Source organism: Myxine glutinosa, chromosome 7 (genome assembly GCF_964187855.1).
Source record: "Myxine glutinosa chromosome 7, kmMyxGlut1.1, whole genome shotgun sequence".
Lineage (NCBI taxonomy): Eukaryota > Metazoa > Chordata > Myxini > Myxiniformes > Myxinidae > Myxine > Myxine glutinosa.
The window spans coordinates 181,468,348-181,490,644 of record NC_136267.1 but is presented as its reverse complement, the minus strand read 5'-3'; the positions used below and the strand labels follow the sequence as shown (position 1 = coordinate 181,490,644).

Below are 22,297 nucleotides of genomic sequence, written 5' to 3'. Positions count from 1 at the left end.
ACTCGGAGAAGAAGGGCGTGGCCCGCCCATCGTCATCAAGAGGTGGAGCCAAGAAGCCCCTACGACCAACCAAGAATGAGTGGGTATGGCTCAAGAGGGCGGGGTTATAAAACCCGTTGCATCAGCCCCCACCGAGAGTTGCGCCAGAGACGGCAGATGAGTCGAGACGAGCCCTCGGAGAGAGAAGGGAGACGCGTCCTGAGATGAGCCAGAGAAGCAGTTTTGGCTCCACCAGCAGTTTTGGCTCCACAAGCAGCGTTGACTCTACCAGGCAGCATGGGCTCCACCAGGCAGCTTCGACCCGTTACCCCACGGGAACCAGGATCGGCGGCATCGGTGACCGTCGAGGTCCAGCCCGACGTCCCGTGCGGGATCAAGCCCGAACCATCTGCCCCAGCTGAACCTTCCCATTCCTCCTTCCAGTCATTCCTGCCTCCATTCCCCAGTCGTGTAAGTGTGATCGTAGTCTGTCTTTTGTCTTGTCCTTGGGTTTCTAAGTAAGACTGTAATAGGTAAGCTAAGTTTCACTGTGTCCTTCTGGTCCGTCCCTCTTTCTGCCTTTATTTTATTATCCTTCCTTCTCCTTGGTTTCTTTTGATTGTAAATAGTAATAATAAATCATATTCGTATTTCCTACCTCTTGTCTTCTTCTTCTTCACATCCGTCGTCTTTGTCTTTTCCAAATTGAATACCTGTGGCACGATTTGGCCAACGTTAAGGAATCGGGTCTCGTCATTGTTAACGGTTCGGGCTGCGGCTGCCATCCGCTCGGCAAATTAACATCTTATCCGCGGTCACGAACGAAGCTGCTCACCGGCCTTTCCGGAGGTCGCGGTGCAGCTTCAGGGACCATGTCGGTCAGCAACAAACAAGGGGACTAATCCCCCCTCAAAGGGGAACCATAGGCCGACGTTGGGTTCCGTAACAATTGGTGCCAGGAGCGAGATATGGACCTGAAGCGCTTAGCGCGCTCAAATTACGAGCGGCCGAAATTTTGTTTTATAAAATCTGAAATTTGAAAATCGTGCCATGGACAATCAAGGCGATCGGATGCAGGTGGGTGAACTAGAAGAGGGGTTAGGGGTAACCCAGGACCACAGGGAAGAAATGGAGGAGAGCAATGAGGATGTCGTTGAGGAGGTATCAGGCGCGCAAAATGGCGCCCTCGCGCACGTGGTTACAGCGGCACCAAATGTCGCCGCGCCTGCGACCGTAGCAGCGCCGCCGATGGATTGGGGCCTATTTATGGAACAAATAAAGGCCTTTATGGTTAAGTCGGGTGAAGAAATGGAAGACAGAAGGAGGGCTGACAGTGAGCAATTAAGAGAGGGGTTGAACAGTAAATTTGAGGGGTTAGACAATAATTTTAAGTGGTTGGACAATACATTTGAGGGGTTAGACAACGGGATAAAAGAGGTAAAGAATGGGTTAACTGGGGTGGAAAATAGAATGGCTGCCCAGGAGAATCAGATAGAGGGGGTGAAAAATGGGTTAGGGGGGTTAGAAAACAAGATGGAAAACAAATTGCGGGAAATAGGGGAGCAATCGGCCCGGGAAATTAAACAAATTGGAGAGCAGATAAAGGAGGTGAAAATCGGGGTAGAAACCAAATTGGATGCCCAGAGGGATGAGTTGGAACAGATGAGGGTGGCATCTACCAAAGAGATGGGAGAAATGGGAGAGGAAATAAGACGAGGTTTAAGCAGGAGGTCTCGGCGGTACGCGAGGAGGTAAAGCGATGTGAGAAGCGTATGGAGAAAGAGGTGAGAAATAGCATGGCAAGGTTACAAGGGGGGCATAGAAGACCTGACGCAGGAGGTGGAACAGCTGACGGTGGGACAGAGGGAATTAGTGGAGCAGGTGGAAAAGAACACTGCGGTACTAGGAGGGTTGAAAGTGACACAAAACGAAATCAAAAATGACTTGATAGCGACGAAGAGGGAATGTCAGATGGTACGTGAGGGACTGACAACGAGGTTGGACGAGGTGACGGAGGCAATGGAGACAAAGGACCGGGAGGTGAGGACGAACATAGAAACGGTCAAGGTGGCCTTAGAGGACGAAATTGAGGAGACGCACCGGGAAATAAAAGAGGTGAAGCAAAAGTTAGAGGAAGTGGAAGAGGGGGTGAGTGAAATTAAGAAGAGACGGAGGGAAACTAAGAGGGAGATAAAGGAGGAAGTGATGGAATATGTACAAGGTCGGTGCTCAAATCGTGATGGTGTGCTCGCTAACCAAATAAAGAGTTTGCAGGTGGCGAAGGAGGTGCGGAGACGAGGTGCCGAGGTGAGTGGCGATATACGTGGAAATGTATATGGTGTGAGGGGAGCTTCAGTCGGCTTGGGGGTTGGTTTGGACCCGGGTGTTCGTGAGAGGCCGCTGGTGAAGTGTGCGACAGGTACGGAGTGTGAAAGAGGAGGTGTGCGAGAATGTCCGACTCTGGGGTGTGTGAGGAAAAAGTGCGCGCCGAGGAGTGAGTGTGCTGTCGAGAGTGAGTTGGTCGTAGCGCGTGTGCGGAAGGGGGGGGCACATGGAAGCGCGGGATGGGGAGTGTTACAAGGGATGTGACGGAAGCATGCACACCTGTGGTGAGTGTTACGGAGGGTGTAACGGGAGAGTGTGCGCAAGAGGATGCGCGAGAAAGGTGTGTAACAGAGGAGTGTATGGGTACAGAGCGCGCTGCCAAGAGTAAGGGTGAATGCGCGACCGAGTGTGGTGGTAAGAGTAGGAAGAGTGACACGGAGCGTGAGTTGGTTGTGGCAGGTGAGAGAGGATGTACACCTGGAATGGAAGGATGCACACCTGGAATGGTAGAGCGCGTATGGGAATGCACACTGGAGTTGGTAGTGAGGCACGTGGTTGGGTGTACGGAGGAGAGCACACCTGTGGTTGTCACCGAGGAGGTGACCGAGGAGGGAGCGCGAAGAGGAGTGTTGGTGAAGGGTGCGAACGACGAGTGTGTGCAAAGGTGTGCGGTGGTCAGGTGTGTGACCAAGTCTGTGAGCGGAATGAGTGTACCTGGGTGTGTAAGAGAAGGTGCAATGACGAGGAGCATGGGAACGGCTGGATGTATGAGCAAGGAACGGGCTGCGGGGTGTGAGCATGCAAGTGGAGCATCGACGCTAAACGGGATAGCGGTTAGAGCGACTTATAGCTGAAGCGGGCCTTCGGTGCGTGCCGGGCAGCTTCGTGTGCCGCGGGGACCCGCGGGGATCGTGACCGCAGCGGTTTCGAAAGAACCGCCGTGCGGGATCCACGCCGGGCCTCGCTCTGAACGGCCGCATCCGTGCTCCGCTAGGCGGAACGGGCGGCCCGGTAGGAAGGGTCGTCATGGCGACCCCCTTTTGTTGAGGCGTTCTGGCAGGGCGAGATCGGGCCATTGGACGGCTCCGTGCCGAGATGGTGCATTGGATCTCGGCCCGAGTAAACCTTGCCTGCACCGAATGCCGGACGGATCCAACCGCCGGCACCAAGCAACCTGCATTCATTGCTCGGCTGTGCGAAGCCGGGCTTTAGAGATGAATTGGCGCACCGAGAGGCTCTACTGAGTAGACTGTGATGAGGATAGTGTTTTGGACCCGAAATTGAAAAGCAAAATTGGATGATTGGTAGTGATTGGCAATTTTTTAATTGGCTGAAATTTGATGTGCCAAATTGGTAGTGAGAGATACCCGATGTGATGGGATGGCAACTCTGCCATCCCTCACAGCGGGGGTAAAGGAGCACTAGTTATGGGGTTTATGGCAGTGAAAACTAGCCCGGGAGGGTTAGGATATAGTGTGTAGGGACCTAGAGATGACCATAGGTAACGTTAAGGTTAGGTAGCAACATTGAACCGGTAGTGGGGACATAGAGAGGGTAGTTGGATGATAATGACGAGGGAGCGCAATAGTTTAAAGGGGCGACTGGGAAGCGCAAGTTTCAGAGGGGAGTAGTTCGATGAGATGATGCCGTGTGTGTGTGTAAAAGTGTATTGAGAACTGTATTGTGGGAAGTGTGAGGTGATAGTGAGTTGTATTGCGCGTGGAAGTATATGGAGCAGTGAGTGAGGAACAATTAAGATTGCACAGGTGTGCAACTGAACAGGTGTATGGAGCAGTGTATGAGTGAGTGATGGTGATGTGTGCTGTGTTGACCAAATGGTCCAGGGAGGAAGGAGGGTGCAGGTGGCACCAGGTGATTGCACAGGTGTGCAACTACAGGTGTATGGAGAATGGTTGTGTGGAATACATGGAGTGTGGAATATATGGAGTATGGAATGGATGGTCGTGGAGTGAGTATGGTGGAAACTGTGGAGTGGAGTGGATGGTGCGAAGGTGTGGATGGGGGAAAGGAGGATGGACCCCATCACGAATACCCGGGGAGGGTAGTGTAAGAGTTAGGTAGAGGGTACAGGTAAATTGTGGTTGGATATTGGCATCTGTGGTGCGTGTGGAAGAATGGTGCTTGGATGGGTGCATTAGTGTTATGGAAATGGCTGGGCGTGTAGCCTGTTAGTGTGTGTAGTTGATTGGGCACTCCACCACTGTGAGGATGGCGGCCAGGTGAGGCCGCAGGTGGGCTCTGGGAGCCGGTAGAGTTGTTGTGGATGGGGCCTGAGGATCCGGAGGACGGACCCAGGTAGCCCAGTGCCAGAGAGGGCACCGAGTGGGGAGAGCGCCAGAGGGCCTTCCCCAGTTAGATAGGTTAGGGTGAGGAGCTAGGTAAGCTCGGGTGGAAACTACAGTGGTGGAGGTGTGCAGGTGGGTAGACCTGCTGGGAGAGCCACATGACCCAGTCCTGAAATTGTGCAAGGGCACAGGGAGTTGAATCAGGGGAGTGAGACCCCAAATTGAGAAGCACCACAGTTTGGTCAATGGGAATTTGGTTCTTAAAACTGCATAGAGTGTAAGATGGCCAATGGTTTGGCAGGGAAAGACCCCAGGTAGTGTAAAGTGTGTTAAAGTCATTTAGAAGGTAGTTAGGATTAAGAATCTCCTTGCACCATCTACATCCACTCACCTGGGGTGACAGGACTCCACACCATGCCATGTTTTTATTATTTTATTGTGCAAATGTTTGGAATGTGAGACGCATCATGACGTGGGTGTGACATTGTGCTGTTGTTCCATCTCTCCCTCCTTATGAGAAGTGATGATGAATTGGTGATGGCAAATTTTGGTTGGAGGGATTGTGGGGACGAATTTGGTATAGGGGAAATATGGGGAAGACGAGACATTAGTGACGAATTTGTAATGTGTAGATTTTGTACATATGGGGTAAGGGCAAGGGTAGTGTAGGTCACAGGTGGGGGGGTGTACGGTAGGGACGAGCTTTCTCACTTCGCTCTCCGTACGCACCTCGTTTTGCATTGCCTTATTGATGTGTACCCTTGTGACCTTACCCCTCACTCACCTGTCTTCCCCCCCCCCCCTTGTCTCCCACACGAGGACTGTGCGCCACTGGGCGCCGAGGGGAGCGTGCGGGAGTCCGCCATTGTGCGCCCGAAACTCTCGCAACCACAGCTATCTGCATCGATGCACCACGTATGGACCACATGTCTGTGGCTGAGCACCACTTGTGGACCCCATGGGTTGGGGCATGGCCCCTCTGCTGGAACCGGCCATGAAGGCCCAAGATCATGCTGGCGGACCTGGGTCACAGGGCACCTATGCCCCACAGGTGAACCACAATAGTCGGCCCTGTGGGCCATAAATAAAAAATGGACACGTTTTGTGCTTGCTTTTATTAGTCCAAATAGGCCGCCAGTAAGAAAATGAAGAAAGACAACATCTGGAAGAATAACAATAGCCAGCAGAGGGAGCCGAAGAGCAAGACACCACCAAGGGTTTGTTGTTTTTATTTTTATTATTGAACTGTGGTGACTGTGCACCGATTGGTGCTTGATGGTGTTTTTGGTGCGTTTTTGGGTGCTTCATGGTGCGTCGATGCAGAGCAGACTGCCTCCCCCCCAAAAGAACAATCACAGGTCCTGGGTTGCCATTGTAAATAAAGATAGCGTCGTTGTAAATAATACTCCCCCATCGTAAATGTATAGTTTGAAGACAATTCCGCAATTCGGTTAGCTGTGGGCGTAAATCTGTTAGGCAGGGTGCAATGGAGCAGCGGGACATATTTATTTGTGTTTTAAAACTGTCACACTCAGGGTCAGGTTAAATGTAGAGGGAACTACACCTACGTGCCACACTAAAGGTAAAGGTAATAGGCCCGGGACGTGCCTAAGAGGAGGAGGGTGCAGTGTTGTGGATATGAGAATTGTGTTTTTTTATTGTGTAATGAATTGTAAAGACCACCCTCCTGCCTCCATTCTGTGTATAAAGGTCAAAGGGCGTCCCTTAGTTAGGTCATATACCATCACGTTAACCAATCATAGATTTCCTCCTTGTTGGTAGTTATTTCCTTATTCTGTGTAGGTTAAGGCTCTATTCCCCCTAGTTGACATTCTCCATTGCATCAAGTGAAATAAGGTAGATCCCCTTTCATTTTCATTCCCAAAGCCCCATTCCCAAAGCCTCTATTGCCAACTGCATTCGCCGCCATTGCCCATGTGCTCCAACTCGGAGAAGAAGGGCGTGGCCCGCCCATCGTCATCAAGAGGTGGAGCCAAGAAGCCCCTACAACCAACCAAGAATGAGTGGGTATGGCTCAAGAGGGCGGGGTTATAAAACCCGTTGCATCAGCCCCCACCGAGAGTTGCGCCAGAGACGGCAGATGAGTCGAGACGAGCCCTCGGAGAGAGAAGGGAGACGCGTCCTGAGGTGAGCCAGAGAAGCAGTTTTGGCTCCCCCAGCAGTTTTGGCTCCACCAGCAGCTTTGGCTCCACAAGCAGCATTGACTCCACCAGGCAGCATGGGCTCCACCAGGCAGCTTCGACCCGTTACCCCACGGGAACCAGGATCGGCGGCATCGGTGACCGTCGAGGTCCAGCCCGACGTCCCGTGCGGGATCAAGCCCGAACCATCTGCCCCAGCTGAACCTTCCCATTCCTCCTTCCAGTTATTCCTGCCTCCATTCCCAAGTCGTGTAAGTGTGAGCGTAGTCTGTCTTTTGTCTTGTCCTTGGGTTTCTAAGTAAGACTGTAATAGGTAAGTTAAGTTTCACTGTGTCCTTCTGGTCCGTCCCTCTTTCTGCCTTTATTTTATTATCCTTCCTTCTCCTTGGTTTCTTTTGATTGTAAATAGTAATAATAAATCATATTCGTATTTCCTACCTCTTGTCTTCTTCTTCTTCTTCACAACCGTCGTCTTTGTCTTTTCCAAATTGATTACCTGTGGCACGATTTGGCCAACGTTCAGAATCGGGTTAGTCTTTGTTAACGGTTCGGGCCGCGGCTGCCATCCGCTCGGCAAATTAACATCTTATCCGCGGTCACGAACGAAGCTGCTCACCGGCCTTTCAGGAGGTCGCGGTGCAGCTTCAGGGACCATGTCGGTCAGTGACAAGCAAGGGGACTAATCCCCACTCAAAGGGGAACCATAGGCCGACGTTGGGTTCCATAACAATATGTTGACTGCTTTGATATTGCATGTGGTACATGATGGTGTACGTTTGTCTACGCTGTTGCTGATGATTCGCCAATAAGCGATGAAACTGGTCTGGCGACTGAGGGGGTGTGTAGTGTTGGGATTCTCATGTGTACTATGTTAGGGATATTTTTCCTACAGTAGTATGTCATGGATGAACCAAAAATTTAATGTCCATCAACTTGCAGAAGAGAGTCACAAATTTTAATTCCCGAGGAGGATAACACTTTCTGTCTACAAAGAAATACACAGGAAGAAAACAATAACCCTTATCAAACCAAGGAGAGCACGCTACAATTCACAAAAGCACATTGCAAGATTCACAGAAGGTCCCAAGTGAACTCCTGGTACAGTAGAGATGTACATCAAAGGAAACATCATAGAGATACAGTAGCATGCATAGAATACAGTTAACATACAGAATCGACCAGCCAAGTGAAGTATCCTAAGTACAGCAAACCATCATCTTACAGACCCAGTGCTAATCCTGGTTATATGGTTATTCGTTCTGATTTTTAAAACATTTCAAGTGGGAGGAGCAAGTGGAGGGGGGAGGAGCGAAGAGAGGGGAGGAGAGCAGTAGGATTGGTTGGGCAAAGTTTGGGTGGGAGGGGACAAGTGGAGGGGGGGAGGAGCGAAGAGAGGGGAGGAGAGCAATAGGATTGGTTGGGCAAAGTTTGGGTGGAAGGGCGCGAGGATCGGAGGAATCTTGAGATGAGGGTGCTTCCCGCTGAGAGCAGGTTTGCATCCAAAATTCTTTCTGCTTTCCCATTGTCTCCTCCAAAACACCTGGAGCCCTGTCTCTCTAATCCCTTCAAGAACATCTGAAGGTCATTCTCAGTGAAGTGGATACTTCGTGGATACTTTTACTCATTTTTACATGACAAGAACAAAGACCACTTACAAAGCACATTTTTAAACAATATATTTCCTTAGTCACAACCAAATAATTACAGCGCCTCCATTATTATACCATATTACGAATTAACACACGAGCAACATGGGTTTTTGATGTCATGTTAAAACTTCAAAATCAATAGCTGTGGCAATCCCCATCCTTTTTCAATCTGCAAATCCTACTGCAATCCCACAAAAGGTTAACCCTTATTAAATACTAATAAGCTATTTTGATTCAGTGTTTAATTATCGTTCTTGTTGAGAGATTTTCCTGAGAACGCTGGCAATTTCATAAAAACTATTTATTAAATAAACTCCTAAGTAAGAAAAAAAGAAAAAAGCGTCCGCTGACTGTCTTTACAACGGTCAGCGCAGAGCGGATTATCCATTCATTGTTTGACTCTGAAATAATTACCAAGTACTTTGCATTTCACTAATCTAGTTTCAGACTTACTCACAATGAAAGCTTGCACACCGAGCACATTGGTAAACAACCTTAATGATCCAGCGATTGCCGAGTTAGACATTATGGCATCAGTTGTCCGCCATTGCCTCCACTAAGAATCTGGGCCTGTCCTGGAGATAACTTGCCAACTGCAAGGGGATCGCAAAGTTTGCATGGAAACCATAAAAAAACACCTTCAGACTAGGAATGGAGGGTTGAGGCTCATAAAAGTTGCTTGCTTCATAAATTTACACTTCCACAACTACTTGTGAACGACGAAACCCGTCTGGCGACGGAGGGGGCGTGTAGTGTTGGGATTCTCATGTGTGTACTACTTGTGAACGACGAAACCGGTCTGGCGACAGAGGGGGCGTGTAGTGTTGGGATTCTCAAGTGTGTACTACTTGTGAACGACGAAACCGGTCTGGCGACGGAGGGGGCGTGTAGTGTTGGGATTCTCATGTGTGTACTACTTGTGAACGACGAAACCGGTCTGGCGACGGAGGGGGCGTGTAGTGTTGGGATTCTCATGTGTGTACTACTTGTGAACGACGAAACCGGTCTGGGGACAGAGGGGGCGTGTAGTGTTGGGATTCTCATGTGTGTACTACTTGTGAGTGATGAAACTGGTCTGGCGACGGAGGGGGCGAGTAGTGTGGGGATTCTCATGTGTGTACTACTTGTGAGTGATGAAACTGGTCTGGCGATGGAGGGGGCGTGTAGTGTGGGGATTCTCATGTGTGTACTACTTGTGAGTGATGAAACTGGTCTGGTGACGGAGGGGGCGTGTAGTGTGGGGATTCTCATGTGTGTACTACTTCTGAGCAATGAAACTGGTCTGGCGACGGAGGGGGCGTGCAGTGTTGGGATTCTCATGTGTGTACTACTTGTGAGTGATGAAACTGGTCTGGCGACGGAGGGGGCGTGTAGTGTGGGGATTCTCATGTGTGTACTACTTGTGAGTGATGAAACTGGTCTGGCGATGGAGGGGGCGTGTAGTGTGGGGATTCTCATGTGTGTACTACTTGTGAGTGATGAAACTGGTCTGGTGACGGAGGGGGCGTGTAGTGTGGGGATTCTCATGTGTGTACTACTTGTGAGCAATGAAACTGGTCTGGCGATGGAGGGGGCGTGTAGTGTTGGGATTCTCATGTGTGTACTACTTGTGAGCAATGAAACTGGTCTGGCGACGGAGGGGGTGTGTCGTGTTGGGATTCTTCGGTATGTACTAGTTGTGAATGTTTTTGCAGCTGTAGAGGAGTTTGAAACAGCAAAGGTCTTACCTTGTGTAGTTTTTCATGGTTGCTTTATGCAGCTTTCTTTGGCTAGGAGAGCTTGGGAGGAGTTTATCTTATCGATTTTATTTATCTTCAATTCATCTATTATCTATCTTCTACCAATATTCTATTGTATTCATCTATCTTCTACCTATTTATATTCCTATATATAAAGAGACAGAGGTTCTACATTTGTCACAGGTAATCTCAGCTATTGCCAGGAGTAAGGAGTTATACTTCACCAGATGGCGACGTCATGCTTCGTTCTATGTTTTTATCAACTTAACTTCAATGGAGAAAAGACTCACCAGGATTGGTTTTTGATTACCTTTTTCGGAAACCATTCGCGTCACATCCCAAGATGCAAAGGGGAATCTAAACTGTTCATTAATTTGCTATTACTGAAATGTACCTTTTTTAAGAGGTTTACATCCTTTCAGCCTTGGACACATTTTAGACTTTTTCGCACCCTTTAAGACCCTTCAGACCTTTTTCAGGCCATTCGACCTTTTATGTACAAACTCCACCCAACATCAAGTTGGGTGATGAAGATGTCGAAGATGAAGCTTCGGTCGACACGTGAATATGGCGATTAATCGCTTCGGGCTGAATTTATGAAAAGCGTTTAGCGAGCTTCTTGCCAACATGCCTGACCCTTAAATGCTGCAATTGTGAGTGATGAAGAATGATGAAGAACATAAACGAAGAACACACAAACACGAGTAAAGAGTAACAAATAAACGCACAAACACTTGAAATTATTTACAAGATTTATAATCCCTTGGGGCCGTTTCGACAACAATATTTTGTACACCGTCATAAATTATATGATTTGAAAGGAGAAGAGATTTTAGGTCTTCCCAGCACTTTCTTGATATTGCTGATATATTGCTTGATATTGCTGAAAAATAATAAATAAATACATTACTTATCTAACTAATATCGAATGAAATAATACATCATTGAATTCATTTGTAATCAACTGAACTCAACTCTCATCAAGCAACATCCAACGAAGAACGACCTCGATAGGTTTCGAACCCACCTTCGAAGTCTCCAGAATATAACCGAACTACCAAGTCTCCAAAATTTTTCACAAGCACACACACTTTTCAAGTCACCAAGGTATGTCTCACATTGTGAGCCTCCAGGCAGAATTCTTTTCCTTGTTTTCCAGAATTTCCTGAGTCTCCTCGGTAGGTCTCACATTGTGAGCCATTTGGCAGAACTCAGGTCCTTATTTTCCAGAATTTCCTAAGTCTCCTCGGAAGGTCTCACATTGTGAGCCATCTAGGCAGAACTCTGATCCTTATTTTCCAGCATTTCCTGAGTCTCCTCGGGAGGTCTCACATTGTGAGCTATCTAGGCAGAACTCTGGTCCTTGTTTTCCAGAATTTCCTGAGTCTCCTCGGGAGGTCTCACATTGTGAGCCAGAGGCAGAACTCCTGTCCTTATTTTCCAGAATTTCCTGAGTCTACTCAGTAGGTCTCACATTGTGAGCCATCGAGGCAGAACTCTGGTCCTTATTTTCCAGAATTTCCTGAGTCTCCTTGGTAGGTGTCACATTGTGAGCCATCTTGGCAGAACTCTGTTCCTTATTTTCCAGAATTTCCTGAATCTACTCGGTCGGTCTCACATCGTGAGCCATCTAGGCAGAACTCTGTTCCTTATTTTCCAGAATTTCCTGAGTCTCCCCGGTAGGTCTCACATTGGTAGCCATCTAGGCAGAACTCTGGTCCTTATTTTCCAGAATTTCCTGAGTGTCCTCGGTAGGTCTCACATTGTGAGCCATCTAGGCAGAACTCTGTTGCTTATTTTCCAGAATTTCCAGTCTCCTCGGTATGTCTCACGTTGTGAGCCATTTCGGCAGAACTCTGGTCCTTATTTTCCAGAATCTCCTTGGTAGGTCTCACATTGTGAACCATCTAGGCAGAACTCTGGTCCTTATTTTCCAGAATTTCCTGAGTCTCCTCGTTATGTCTCACATCGTGAGCCATCTAGGCAGAACTCTGTTCCTTATTTTCCTGAGTCTCCTCGGTAGGTCTCACATCATGAGCCATCTAGGCAGAACTCTGTTCCTTATTTTCCAGAATTTCCTGAGTCTCCTCGGTAGGTCTCACATTGTGAGCCATCTCGGCAGAACTCTGTTCCTTATTTTCCAGAATTTCCTGAGTCTCCTCGGTAGGTCTCACATTGTGAGCCATCTCGGCAGAACTCTGTTCCTTATTTTCCAGAATTTCCTGAGTCTTCTCAGTCGGTCTCACATCGTGAGCCATCTAGGCAGAACTCTGGTCCTTATTTTCCAGAATTTCCTGAGTCTCCTCGGTAGGTCTCACATTGTGAGCCATCTAGGCAGAACTCTGTTCCTTATTTTCCAGAATTTCCTGAGTCTCCTCGGTATGTCTCACATTGTGAGCCATCTAGGCAGAACTCTGGTCCTTATTTTCCAGAATTTCCTGAGTCTCCTCGGTAGGTCTCACATTGTGAGCCATCTAGGCAGAACTCTGGTCCCTATTTTCCAGAATTTCCTGAGTCTCCTCGGCAGGTCTCACATGTGAGCCATCGAGTCAGTACTCTGTTCCTTATTTTCCAGAATTTTGCTGAGTCTCCTCGGTAGGTCTCACATTGGGAGCCATCTAGGCAGAACTCTGTTCCTTATTTTCCAGAATTTCTTGAGCCTCCTCGGTAGGTCTCACATTGGGAGCCATCTCAGCAGAACTCTGGTCCTTATTTTCCAGAATTTCCTGAGTCTCCTCGGTAGGTCTCACATCGTGAGCCATCCAGGCAGAACTGTTCCTTATTTTCCAGGATTTCCTGAGTCTCCTCGGCAGGTCTCACATCGTGAGCCATCGAGGCAGAACCCTTTGCCTCGACTCTCCAAGGTAGATCTCACATGGTGATGACTTGGTCGACACACATGAGTATGTCTATTAATTACGGACTATTGGAACATGAAGACCTTTGGAGCCCTTTCTTCTTGGAGACCCTTTTAGACCTTTTAAGGAGGGTCGTGCTTGCCTCGCGGCAGCTTTCGCCTCTTAGACTGCCAGGTGTTCCAATTTTTCATTTCATTTCGTGACCTGAAAATCGGGTGGGCATCAAATTGGCATGATAATATAGAAAAAATTAAGAAATAATGTTCATGACTTTTCACAAGTCAGATTCTGGTACGTTAGTCTGTAATATAATGTTGAAATTTATAATTTTATTTCCAAAATCTCCGTTTAGCCTCGAACGCATTTCGATGTATTGACCAATGAGGATCGCGCTTATTCGCGCTACGAACGATGTCTGGGCATCCGGCTGCGAGTAAACAAAATGGCGGCCTCCAGTAGCAGCGACGGTGACGAGGGTGGGAGCGAGAAACGCTGTTATATGTGCATTTCTCCGGCCAAAAGATCAAGTTTAATACCTTTTAGTGATATAACATGGCCGCGATATTTGCAATTTTTTCTTACGTGGCAGAATTTAGAAGGTGATCAAGCTGAAATTGCGAGAAATTTCGTGAAGAACCACGCTGACGAATTCGGCGAACGTGGCAACAGTATGGTAACAATACCTGCTATAGCTATACCGCATGATGCAGCGTTTCATCAAGTGTGTTATTCACGAATTACCGATAAACAACGAGTGAGCAGGGTGCAAAGCAACATGAAAAAGAGAGAAGAAAATGCAGCCAATACTGGTAGGTTGAATAACTTGAATAATAAATCATGACAATGCTTCAAAACTTAGTTTGATTTTTTTTTTTGTGAGGTATATGTAAAATGATTTTGTGTGTAGTCGAACGATTTTGAATTGAAGGAACTGTCCAATATTTATGCAAGGAGTTAGGGCCGAGGTGAAACAAATAAATTTTTAAAAGGAAGTCTGAGGAAGGTGGGGGGGGGGGGGGGGGGTGGAGGGAATCTAGTAGGGCTAACCATGACTTGAGGTCTAGACATTTTTAACTCACATAATTTTAATTGTTTTATTTTATGTGTATTTATTGCAGCTTCAACATGCAATGACATCAACGTCAACATTGACAAGGTGCATAAAGGCCCACAACCAGTCAAGAAACGTGCTCTACGCTCCAGCTTAGGCAAGCCCAAATGTTCAGCCAGATCCCAATATGTGTTGCCTAATATATGCATCCTTTGTCAGAAAGAGAGAACAATCAATACAGGCAAAAGGGGACGAAGAAAAGAGCCTCTAACAAGGTGCTCAACAATTGAGGCACCAAGACTGCAGCAAGCCGCTAAAGACAACAACAATACAAACCTGCGGCTTCAAATTCAAGACAGCGATTGTGTTGCGATAGAGGTAAAATACCATGGTCGCTGCTACAAGGAGTATACCCGGTATTTAGGCAAGCTAGCAACAACACCTAATGCAGAGCAACAAGGAGACTCCAACTACTCAGAAGCATACACATTATTTTGTGCAACAGTCAAGGATCTTATAATAGACAACAAGGAAATCTACAGACTGAAACGACTTTATGACATGTTCATGAAACAAATCAAAGCAACACACGGAATAGAATCAAACTACAAAAGTGGCTTTCTCAAGACAAGACTGATGAAAACATTTCCACAACTATGCTTTCTAACCCTGTATATGCGCTGCCAAGGACACCTTGTGTATGTTAATGACATCTCCACTGAAGTGCTGGTTGAAGAAAAGAAAGTGTTGCAAGAAACCATGCATGGTTCAGGTGATGACACAACAGAGACAGAACAAACATCCGACTCTGAACCAACCCCACCAAAGCAACCTGGGTATACTGAGAATAACCTTAGAGAACACTACTTCACTGCGCTACAATTGAGAAATGCAATCGATGAGATCAAGCCAAATATGCCATGGCCCCCAACCTCTGAGCACCTGACAACAAATGCCGCAGAAGCAATTGTACCTGCCTGTCTCTATAACATTATTGCATGGATGGTGGGTGTCACAAGAACCTGATTCTGATGAGTTTGTAAAGATAGAATCTACAATACATAGAATAATTCTCACAATTGCACAGGACATCATATACCTCCAATCAAAGGGAAGGAAACAGATGCCCAAACATTTGTCACTTGCAATGACAGTACGTCATCTCTCAGGTTCAGCCCAATTAATCAGCCTACTGAACGGGTTTGGTTACTGCGTCTCAAACTCTGTCGTCTTAAATCATGACACTGCACTGGCTAACCAAGAACTACATCGTGGAGAGGATGCTCTTCCATCAATCATTCAGGCGGGCAAGCATGTCACACTCGTATGGGACAATAATGACTTCGGGGAGGAGCCATTGTCTGGGCGTGGAACAACGCACAATACCAATGGGATTATAATACAGCGACCAAGTCAATCCCATGAAGTAGTACAACCAGCACCAGTCACTACAGTTAAGAGGACGCGGGAGAGATCGATGCAGCCACCTGCAGTGAACCTTGCCACATATTATGGAGGGAAAAAAGAAGGACCCGCTCCATTCGCAACCAGCGTTCCATTGGATCGAGCAACGTACTTCCCATTACTCCAGCACCCTAAGACGATAGACCTAGCATACCACATCACCAAGTACAGCATTGACGGGACTCTGCCATCTTGGACAGGATTCAACCAACTACTGTCTTGTGTTGAAGTTCCACCAAAGAGCGTGATAGGGTATCTCCCTGTCATTGATGCCACTCCGACTGAAATGAATACGGTACTAACAATACTGCAGAGAAGTGTTCAGATCGCCGACAAGTTACAGTTGGAAGCAGTCGTCATTGTCGTTGACCAAGCCATCTATTGCAAGGCACAGCTCATTAGATGGAAGAATGCACAGTTCATGAAGAGACTGGTAATTCGACTTGGGGCATTCCACACTGCAATGTCCTTTCTTGGCTGTATTGGAAAGAGATTTCGAGATGGTGGTCTCCAAGACATCCTGGTTGAGTCAGAGATTGTTGCAGTGGGGTCTGTGAATGGAGTGTTCAGCGGCAAGCATTACAACAGGGCAGTTCGAGCCCATAAGCTGATGTCAGACGCGATGCAGCAGATGCTTCTGGATGCATATTTTGAATCTATTCCAGAAAATGAGGTGGGTAGAGTGAAGGAACTTTTGTCAAACTTAGCTGAAGCTTTCCCACATCCAAACTACCATGTCATTCTCAACAGTGACAAGTTCAAAGACTTCAAAACCTCCTTTGACAAATTCTTAGAAGCAAGTGACACCAAACCAACATTTCGCTTCTGGAGTTCATACATTGAGACGGTGGAGCTTCTCTTGCTATTCATTAGAGGGACACGAGAAGCCAACTGGGATGTTCACCTCGCCAGCATACGATGTATGCTTCCATGAATATTTGCCTATGATCACATTAATTATAGCAGATACCTTCCAGTATATTGGCTGGAAATGTCAGATGTTCAGCAGACCCATCCCGCCATTCATCAGAAATTTATGGAGGGTGAATTCACTACCCAGAGAAGCGACAAAGCTTTTGCCCAAATCGCCTGCGACCAGACCATTGAGCAGACAGCAAACAGGGATTCCAAGACCAAGGGGGGCATGACCGGTTTCACTACCAGCAAGGGGACAGTTAACCGATGGATTTGGTCACACCACGCGAGGGGGTCAATTGCACGGGAATGCGAGGTTATGGCAGGGAAGTCCAGATATGAAGAGCACAGCTCAACACGCTCCGATCTACTACAAAGTCGCATGCTACGTGACAAAGCTGATGTTGACAAAATAATCGCGATGACAAACAGCATGATTAATCCATTTGAATATGATGGAGAGGACTTGGTTCATGTTACATCTGGTGTGGTGGCTACGAGAGAAGTTCAGGAAGATCTAAACACAGCATATGAAAGAGGAGAAACAGAGTTCACCACCCTATGTAAAGAACGACTTCAGACGGAGACAGTCGACCTGTTTGGCTCAATGAAGAAACTGAAACTTAAGACATTCACCAACATGTCTAAGGCTGTGAAAAAGAAAATTCGTGGAAAGGATGTGTCTTTGAAGGCTGACAGAAATCTCTTAGCAAGGCTTGTTGTCATCGGGCAGTTCCGGAAAATTGATCTTCAAGAGTTAATGTCCTATTCTCTTGGCCCACTACCTCTTCCTTTGGCAAGTGTGCAAGGCTGCCTCGTCAAGACCAACAAAGCCAACCTACTTCATGCACTTGAAAGTCAGGCAGAGAAACCTGTGGTTGATATTCCAGTAGGAGGCATGTATGTAATGGATGGTATGGCAATGATACAGAAATTGAATATCAACAAACTCACCGGGGAAAGGACATTTCTCAATCTGGCCCACGAAATACTGAAGCGCCTTGTCAAGGGAGCAGAGGGCAACAAGTCCAGTGAGATCCATTTCGTAACCGATACTTATCGAAAGGTATCGATTAAGAACGCCGAGCGAGAGAAGAGAGCAGCCAGAGGGTCTCAAGTGATGCGAATATATGGCCAGTCCCTTCCTCAACAATGGAAGAAGTTCCTCTCCAACGGTGACAACAAGGAGTCGCTAATCGAATACTTGTTTGAGACGTGGAGTAAGGTCAAGACAGCATACCTCAGAGGAATTACAGTGTTCTTGGCACATGGAACCAAATGCCATATCTTCACAGGAAGCAGCACTCCAGATCAGGTAGTTGAAGTGAAAGAAGAGCCATCACTAAATTCGACGCATGAAGAGGCGGACACACGGATGTTCCTCCATGCCGCGCATGCAGCACACACAAGCAATGACGTCATCATCGTTAGTCCGGATACAGATGTGTTCATAATCGGCATAGCCTTAGTACCCCAAATCTCTGCACATCTATATTTCCACACAGGAAAGGGAGTCAACCTTAGGACAATTGACTTGAAAGCAATCTACGATAGCATTGGGGATGATGTCAGCCAAGCTTTGATAGGCCTACACTGTTTTACTGGCTGTGATAGTGTAAGCGCCTTCTATGGCAAAGGCAAAAAGAAGGCCTTAAACATCATACTAAAGAATCCAGAGCTGTGCGGTGCCTTGAAGGACCTTGGAGAACGGTTTGACATACATCCAGACATGATGGAAGCACTGGAGACATTTGTCTGCAAGTTATATGGACAGCACAATATCACTACTGTGAATGAGGCCAGGTACAACATGTTTCGTCTTGCTAGAACGTCGGAGATCACAATGCCTCCCAACCAAGATGCCCTGAGACAGCACATCAAGAGAGCCAATTACCAAGCTGGTAAGTTAATTGGTTGTTTCTTTGAATATTGAACATCACCTGTAATTTATGTTTGGACAGGAGTACTAGTATATGGTGCAGCATGTGTTAATGAAGATGATTATTTGGAAAGTTTATTGAATTGAAAACAAAATATTGAATGTCACAACAATGCTTTGTAACTGTTCAAAATTAACAGGTCTATTTGAAAGAGTAATTGAAGTAACTATCTGTACAGTTGAGTGGTTAAGATAACATGACATGTAGATGATCCAGAGATTTTTTTGCTCCACACTTAGTCAGAGCAGGATGTTTTGGATTTCGCATGTTTCTCTACACAGAATTTCCCAATAATATGATTGTACTGTTATTAGTGTTAATGATATACCTCTGATGTTGTTTTGGAAATATGTATATCTCCATTCTTAATGTTATTGATCACTTCAATATTTCAGGAATTTACAAGAGGAGCCTGCAGCCCATCCCTGACATTCCCGACCCTGATGGCTATGGATGGATGATGGAAGAGGAACTTGCCATAGACTGGATGACACTTCCACCTGCACCAGACAGCGTGATGGAGCTTGCTAACTGCACTGGAAGCTGCAAGAAGACACGATGCAGCAACGAAACTACATGCACTTGCCTACACAATAACATTCCGTGCACAGATTTGTGCAAGTGCGGCAGGAACGACTGCTCAAACATAACTGGCCATGTTGACTTTGATGATAAGAATGATGATAAAGACTCCAGATCTAAAGATGAGGAAGACTCTGATGCTGAAGAGGATGAAATAACTGCACTATTTGTATGATGTTTTGGACAAGTTTCAACATGACCAAGCCGAAGAGACAAATTGTGGCTATAGTTCAGCCCATCTCGAGTTTATCATGACGTCAATGCGCACTGGTTCGCTTGTACGCCGCGTAATTGTCTTTGATGGGTTAAAATATCACCCCTTACACACTTATTGGACCTATTAACAGTTTCAAAATAGCATTGGTAAACCACCATGGATCGTAGTAGCAACACCAATCACAAATATTGTACAAAAATTAAAAATTATGCAGGTTTTAAGGTCCAAAAACATGACTTTCTGATAAATGCATCAACAGCATGTTATTTTACCAAGTCGTTAAAACAACATTTTTACTACTTTTGGGGGTCTGAATTAATAAATATTGCTGCCAAGACCAATGTGAACATGACATCATATAGTTTGTGTTGTCTTTTTACTGTGTAAATGGGTATTTCAAATGTAACATACAATTGGTGTATACTGGTGTTTTGGGGCAGCGGTTCTCGGTAACGTACCACGATATCGCTTGTGAAAAAAAAACAAGATGTTTTGGAGGTCATAAGGCTTCATCCCACACCCTTCTTGCCAAATCCCTAGGTTCAGGTCATGAAATCAAAAAAAAAAATAGATATCCACCCTATGGCCCTGTGTCTATCTGTGTCCCTTTGAGCTTTTCTTCGTGTAGGTGGCAGTGGGCCTACAATGTCAACATGGACGTAGTCAAAACGATCTGGTTGCTCATCGAAGGTTTGGAAAAGAGCTGCCACATGGCGGTGTATTGTGGAGGTTTGACAAGCAAGACAGGAACGTGTCCACGTCCGGATATCTTTGTGTGTGTGTGTGGCTTCATACAAAACGTGTCGACATGAGGTGTTGCGTTGCGCGCATCCCCAGGTGTAACAGTTTGTGGAGGATGTCAAAAATGGTTCAGCGGAAACCTATGGGCACAATAGGACAAATTCCCCCTGTGGAAACGTTAAAAAGGAGGGTGGTTAATTACCTGGCAGGTGACCATTCTCTAGTTGCATGGCGTTGTTTGCGGTCTGCAATGCCTGGAACATATGGTTGTTTGGTTTTGTCAGTGCCCTCTGCCGCATGTCAATGGTCTCAACTGCATTGACACCACAACTGAATAGAGCGTCCGCCACCACATTGTCATATCCACCAATATGTCGGATATGCGACACAAACTCTGCGATGAAGGACATATGTGGAGTCTGATGTGACAAGTATTCTTAACTCCTGTGCAACCTTCTGGTAAGTGGCTTGTGATCCGTAAACACGCTGAAAGCTTGACTTTCTATAAAATACCGGAAGTGATTCACAGCTCAGTGGATGGCGAGCAGTGCCTTTCGCCATAGATTGCATAAAGAAACATTCAGCTGCAGTAATTTTTTTTTTTTTTTGCCCAAATCCTTCACGAACCACCTGTTCATGGCATTCGACTGAAGGTGGCACCAGAACGTAGAATTTATTGGGTCATGGTTTGGCATTAGCCGTTTCCACGTGTCTGTTTGCATTCGGCCTCCCACCGTGTGTAGCACAGGTACCTGGCTAGTGTGTGTATATTTATACACTACATGACCAAAAGTATGCGGACACCCCTTCTAATTATTGGATTTGGCTGTTTCAGCCACAACCATTGTTGATAGGTGTATATAATCAAACACACATCCATGCCATCTCCATAGACAAACATTGGCAGTAGAATGGGCCGTACTGAAGAGCTCAGTGGCTTTCAACGTGGCACCGTCATATGATGCCACCTTTCAAACAGGTCAGTTTGTCAAATTTCTGCCCTGCCAGAGCTGCCCCGGTCAACTGTAAGTGCTGTTATTGTGAAGTGGAAATGTCTAGGAGCAACAACAGCTCAGCCGCGAAGTGGTAGGCCACACAAGCTCACAGAACGGGACCGCCGAGTGCTGAAGTGCGTAAAAATCGTTTGTCCTCGGTTGCAACACTCCCTATTGAGTTCCAAACTGCCTCTGGAAGCAACGTCAGCACAACAACTGTTCGTCGGGAGCTTGATGTAATGGGTTTCCATGGCCGAGCAGCCACACACAAGCCTAAGATCACCATGCACAATGCCAAGCGTCGGCTGGAGTAGTGTACTCGCCGCCATTGGACTCTGGAGCAGTGGAAACGCGTTCTCTGGAGGGATGAATCATGCTTCACCATCTGGCAGTCCGACAGACGGATCTGGGTTTGGCGGATGCCAAGGGAACGCTACCTGCCCGAATGCATAGTGCCAACTGTAAAGTTTGGTGGAGGAGGAATAAAGGTCTGGGGCTGTTTTTCATGGTTCGGGCTCGGCCCCTTAATTCCAGTGAAGGGAAATCTTAAGGCTACAGCATACAATGACATTCCAGACGATTGTGTGCTTCCAACTTTGTGTCAACAGTTGGCGAAGGCCCTTTCCTGTTTCAGCATGACAATGCCCCCGTCCACAAAGCAAAGTCCACACAGAAATGGTTTGTCGAGATAGGTGTGGAAGAACTTGACTGGCCTGCACAGAGCCCTGACCTCAACCCCATCGAACACCTTTGGGATGAATTGGAACACCGACCGCCCAACATCAGTGCCAGACCTCAGTTATGCTCATTGCTGAATGGAAGCAAATCTCCGCAGCAATGTTCAAACATCTAGTGGAAAGCCTTCCCAGAAGATTGGAGGCTGTTTCACAGCAAAAGGGGGGGGGGGGGGGGGACCAACTCCATATTAATGCCCATGATTTTAGAATGAGATGTTTGGGTGTGCACATACTTTTGGTCATGTAGTTGTATATATAATCGAGTTTTCTTGCAAGCTTGATGAGAGTTACATCCTTTTCTTCAACACGAACGTGCGGAAAGCTTCACTCCTCTCCTCAAGAAGGTGTCGAGTGGAAGGAATTTTTTGGCAAATGCACATATGCAGTCGAAGCTCCATCCTCTCCTCAACATCACATTATATTATACCTGCAGCTCATCATTACCCTTTTGTTGAACAAAACATCTCCACATTTACTAATTCAACAACAAGACAATCAAGTCTGACAATTTATTTCAGAATCAAGCAGCAGAGACAAGGAGGATTTTTTTTCAAAATAATAATACTTGTAACAGGAAAAGGAAAGCAATCAATTCAAATGATGCTATTCATGGCAATTCTGCTGCAAAACCACAAAT

General features: G+C 46.7%; 1 protein-coding gene across 1 annotated transcript; it reads left to right on the top strand.

Annotated features, from left to right (window-relative positions):
- Window positions 1–16,525: 16,525 nt before the first annotated feature.
- LOC144893038 (uncharacterized) lies at window positions 16,526–19,539 on the top strand. The gene is made up of 2 exons (XM_078782581.1): window positions 16,526–18,349; window positions 18,784–19,539. Exons 1-2 carry the CDS (start codon window positions 16,570–16,572, stop codon window positions 19,143–19,145), a joined length of 2,142 nt encoding a protein of 713 aa, XP_078638707.1. The 5' UTR covers window positions 16,526–16,569; the 3' UTR covers window positions 19,146–19,539.
- Window positions 19,540–22,297: the final 2,758 nt, after the last annotated feature.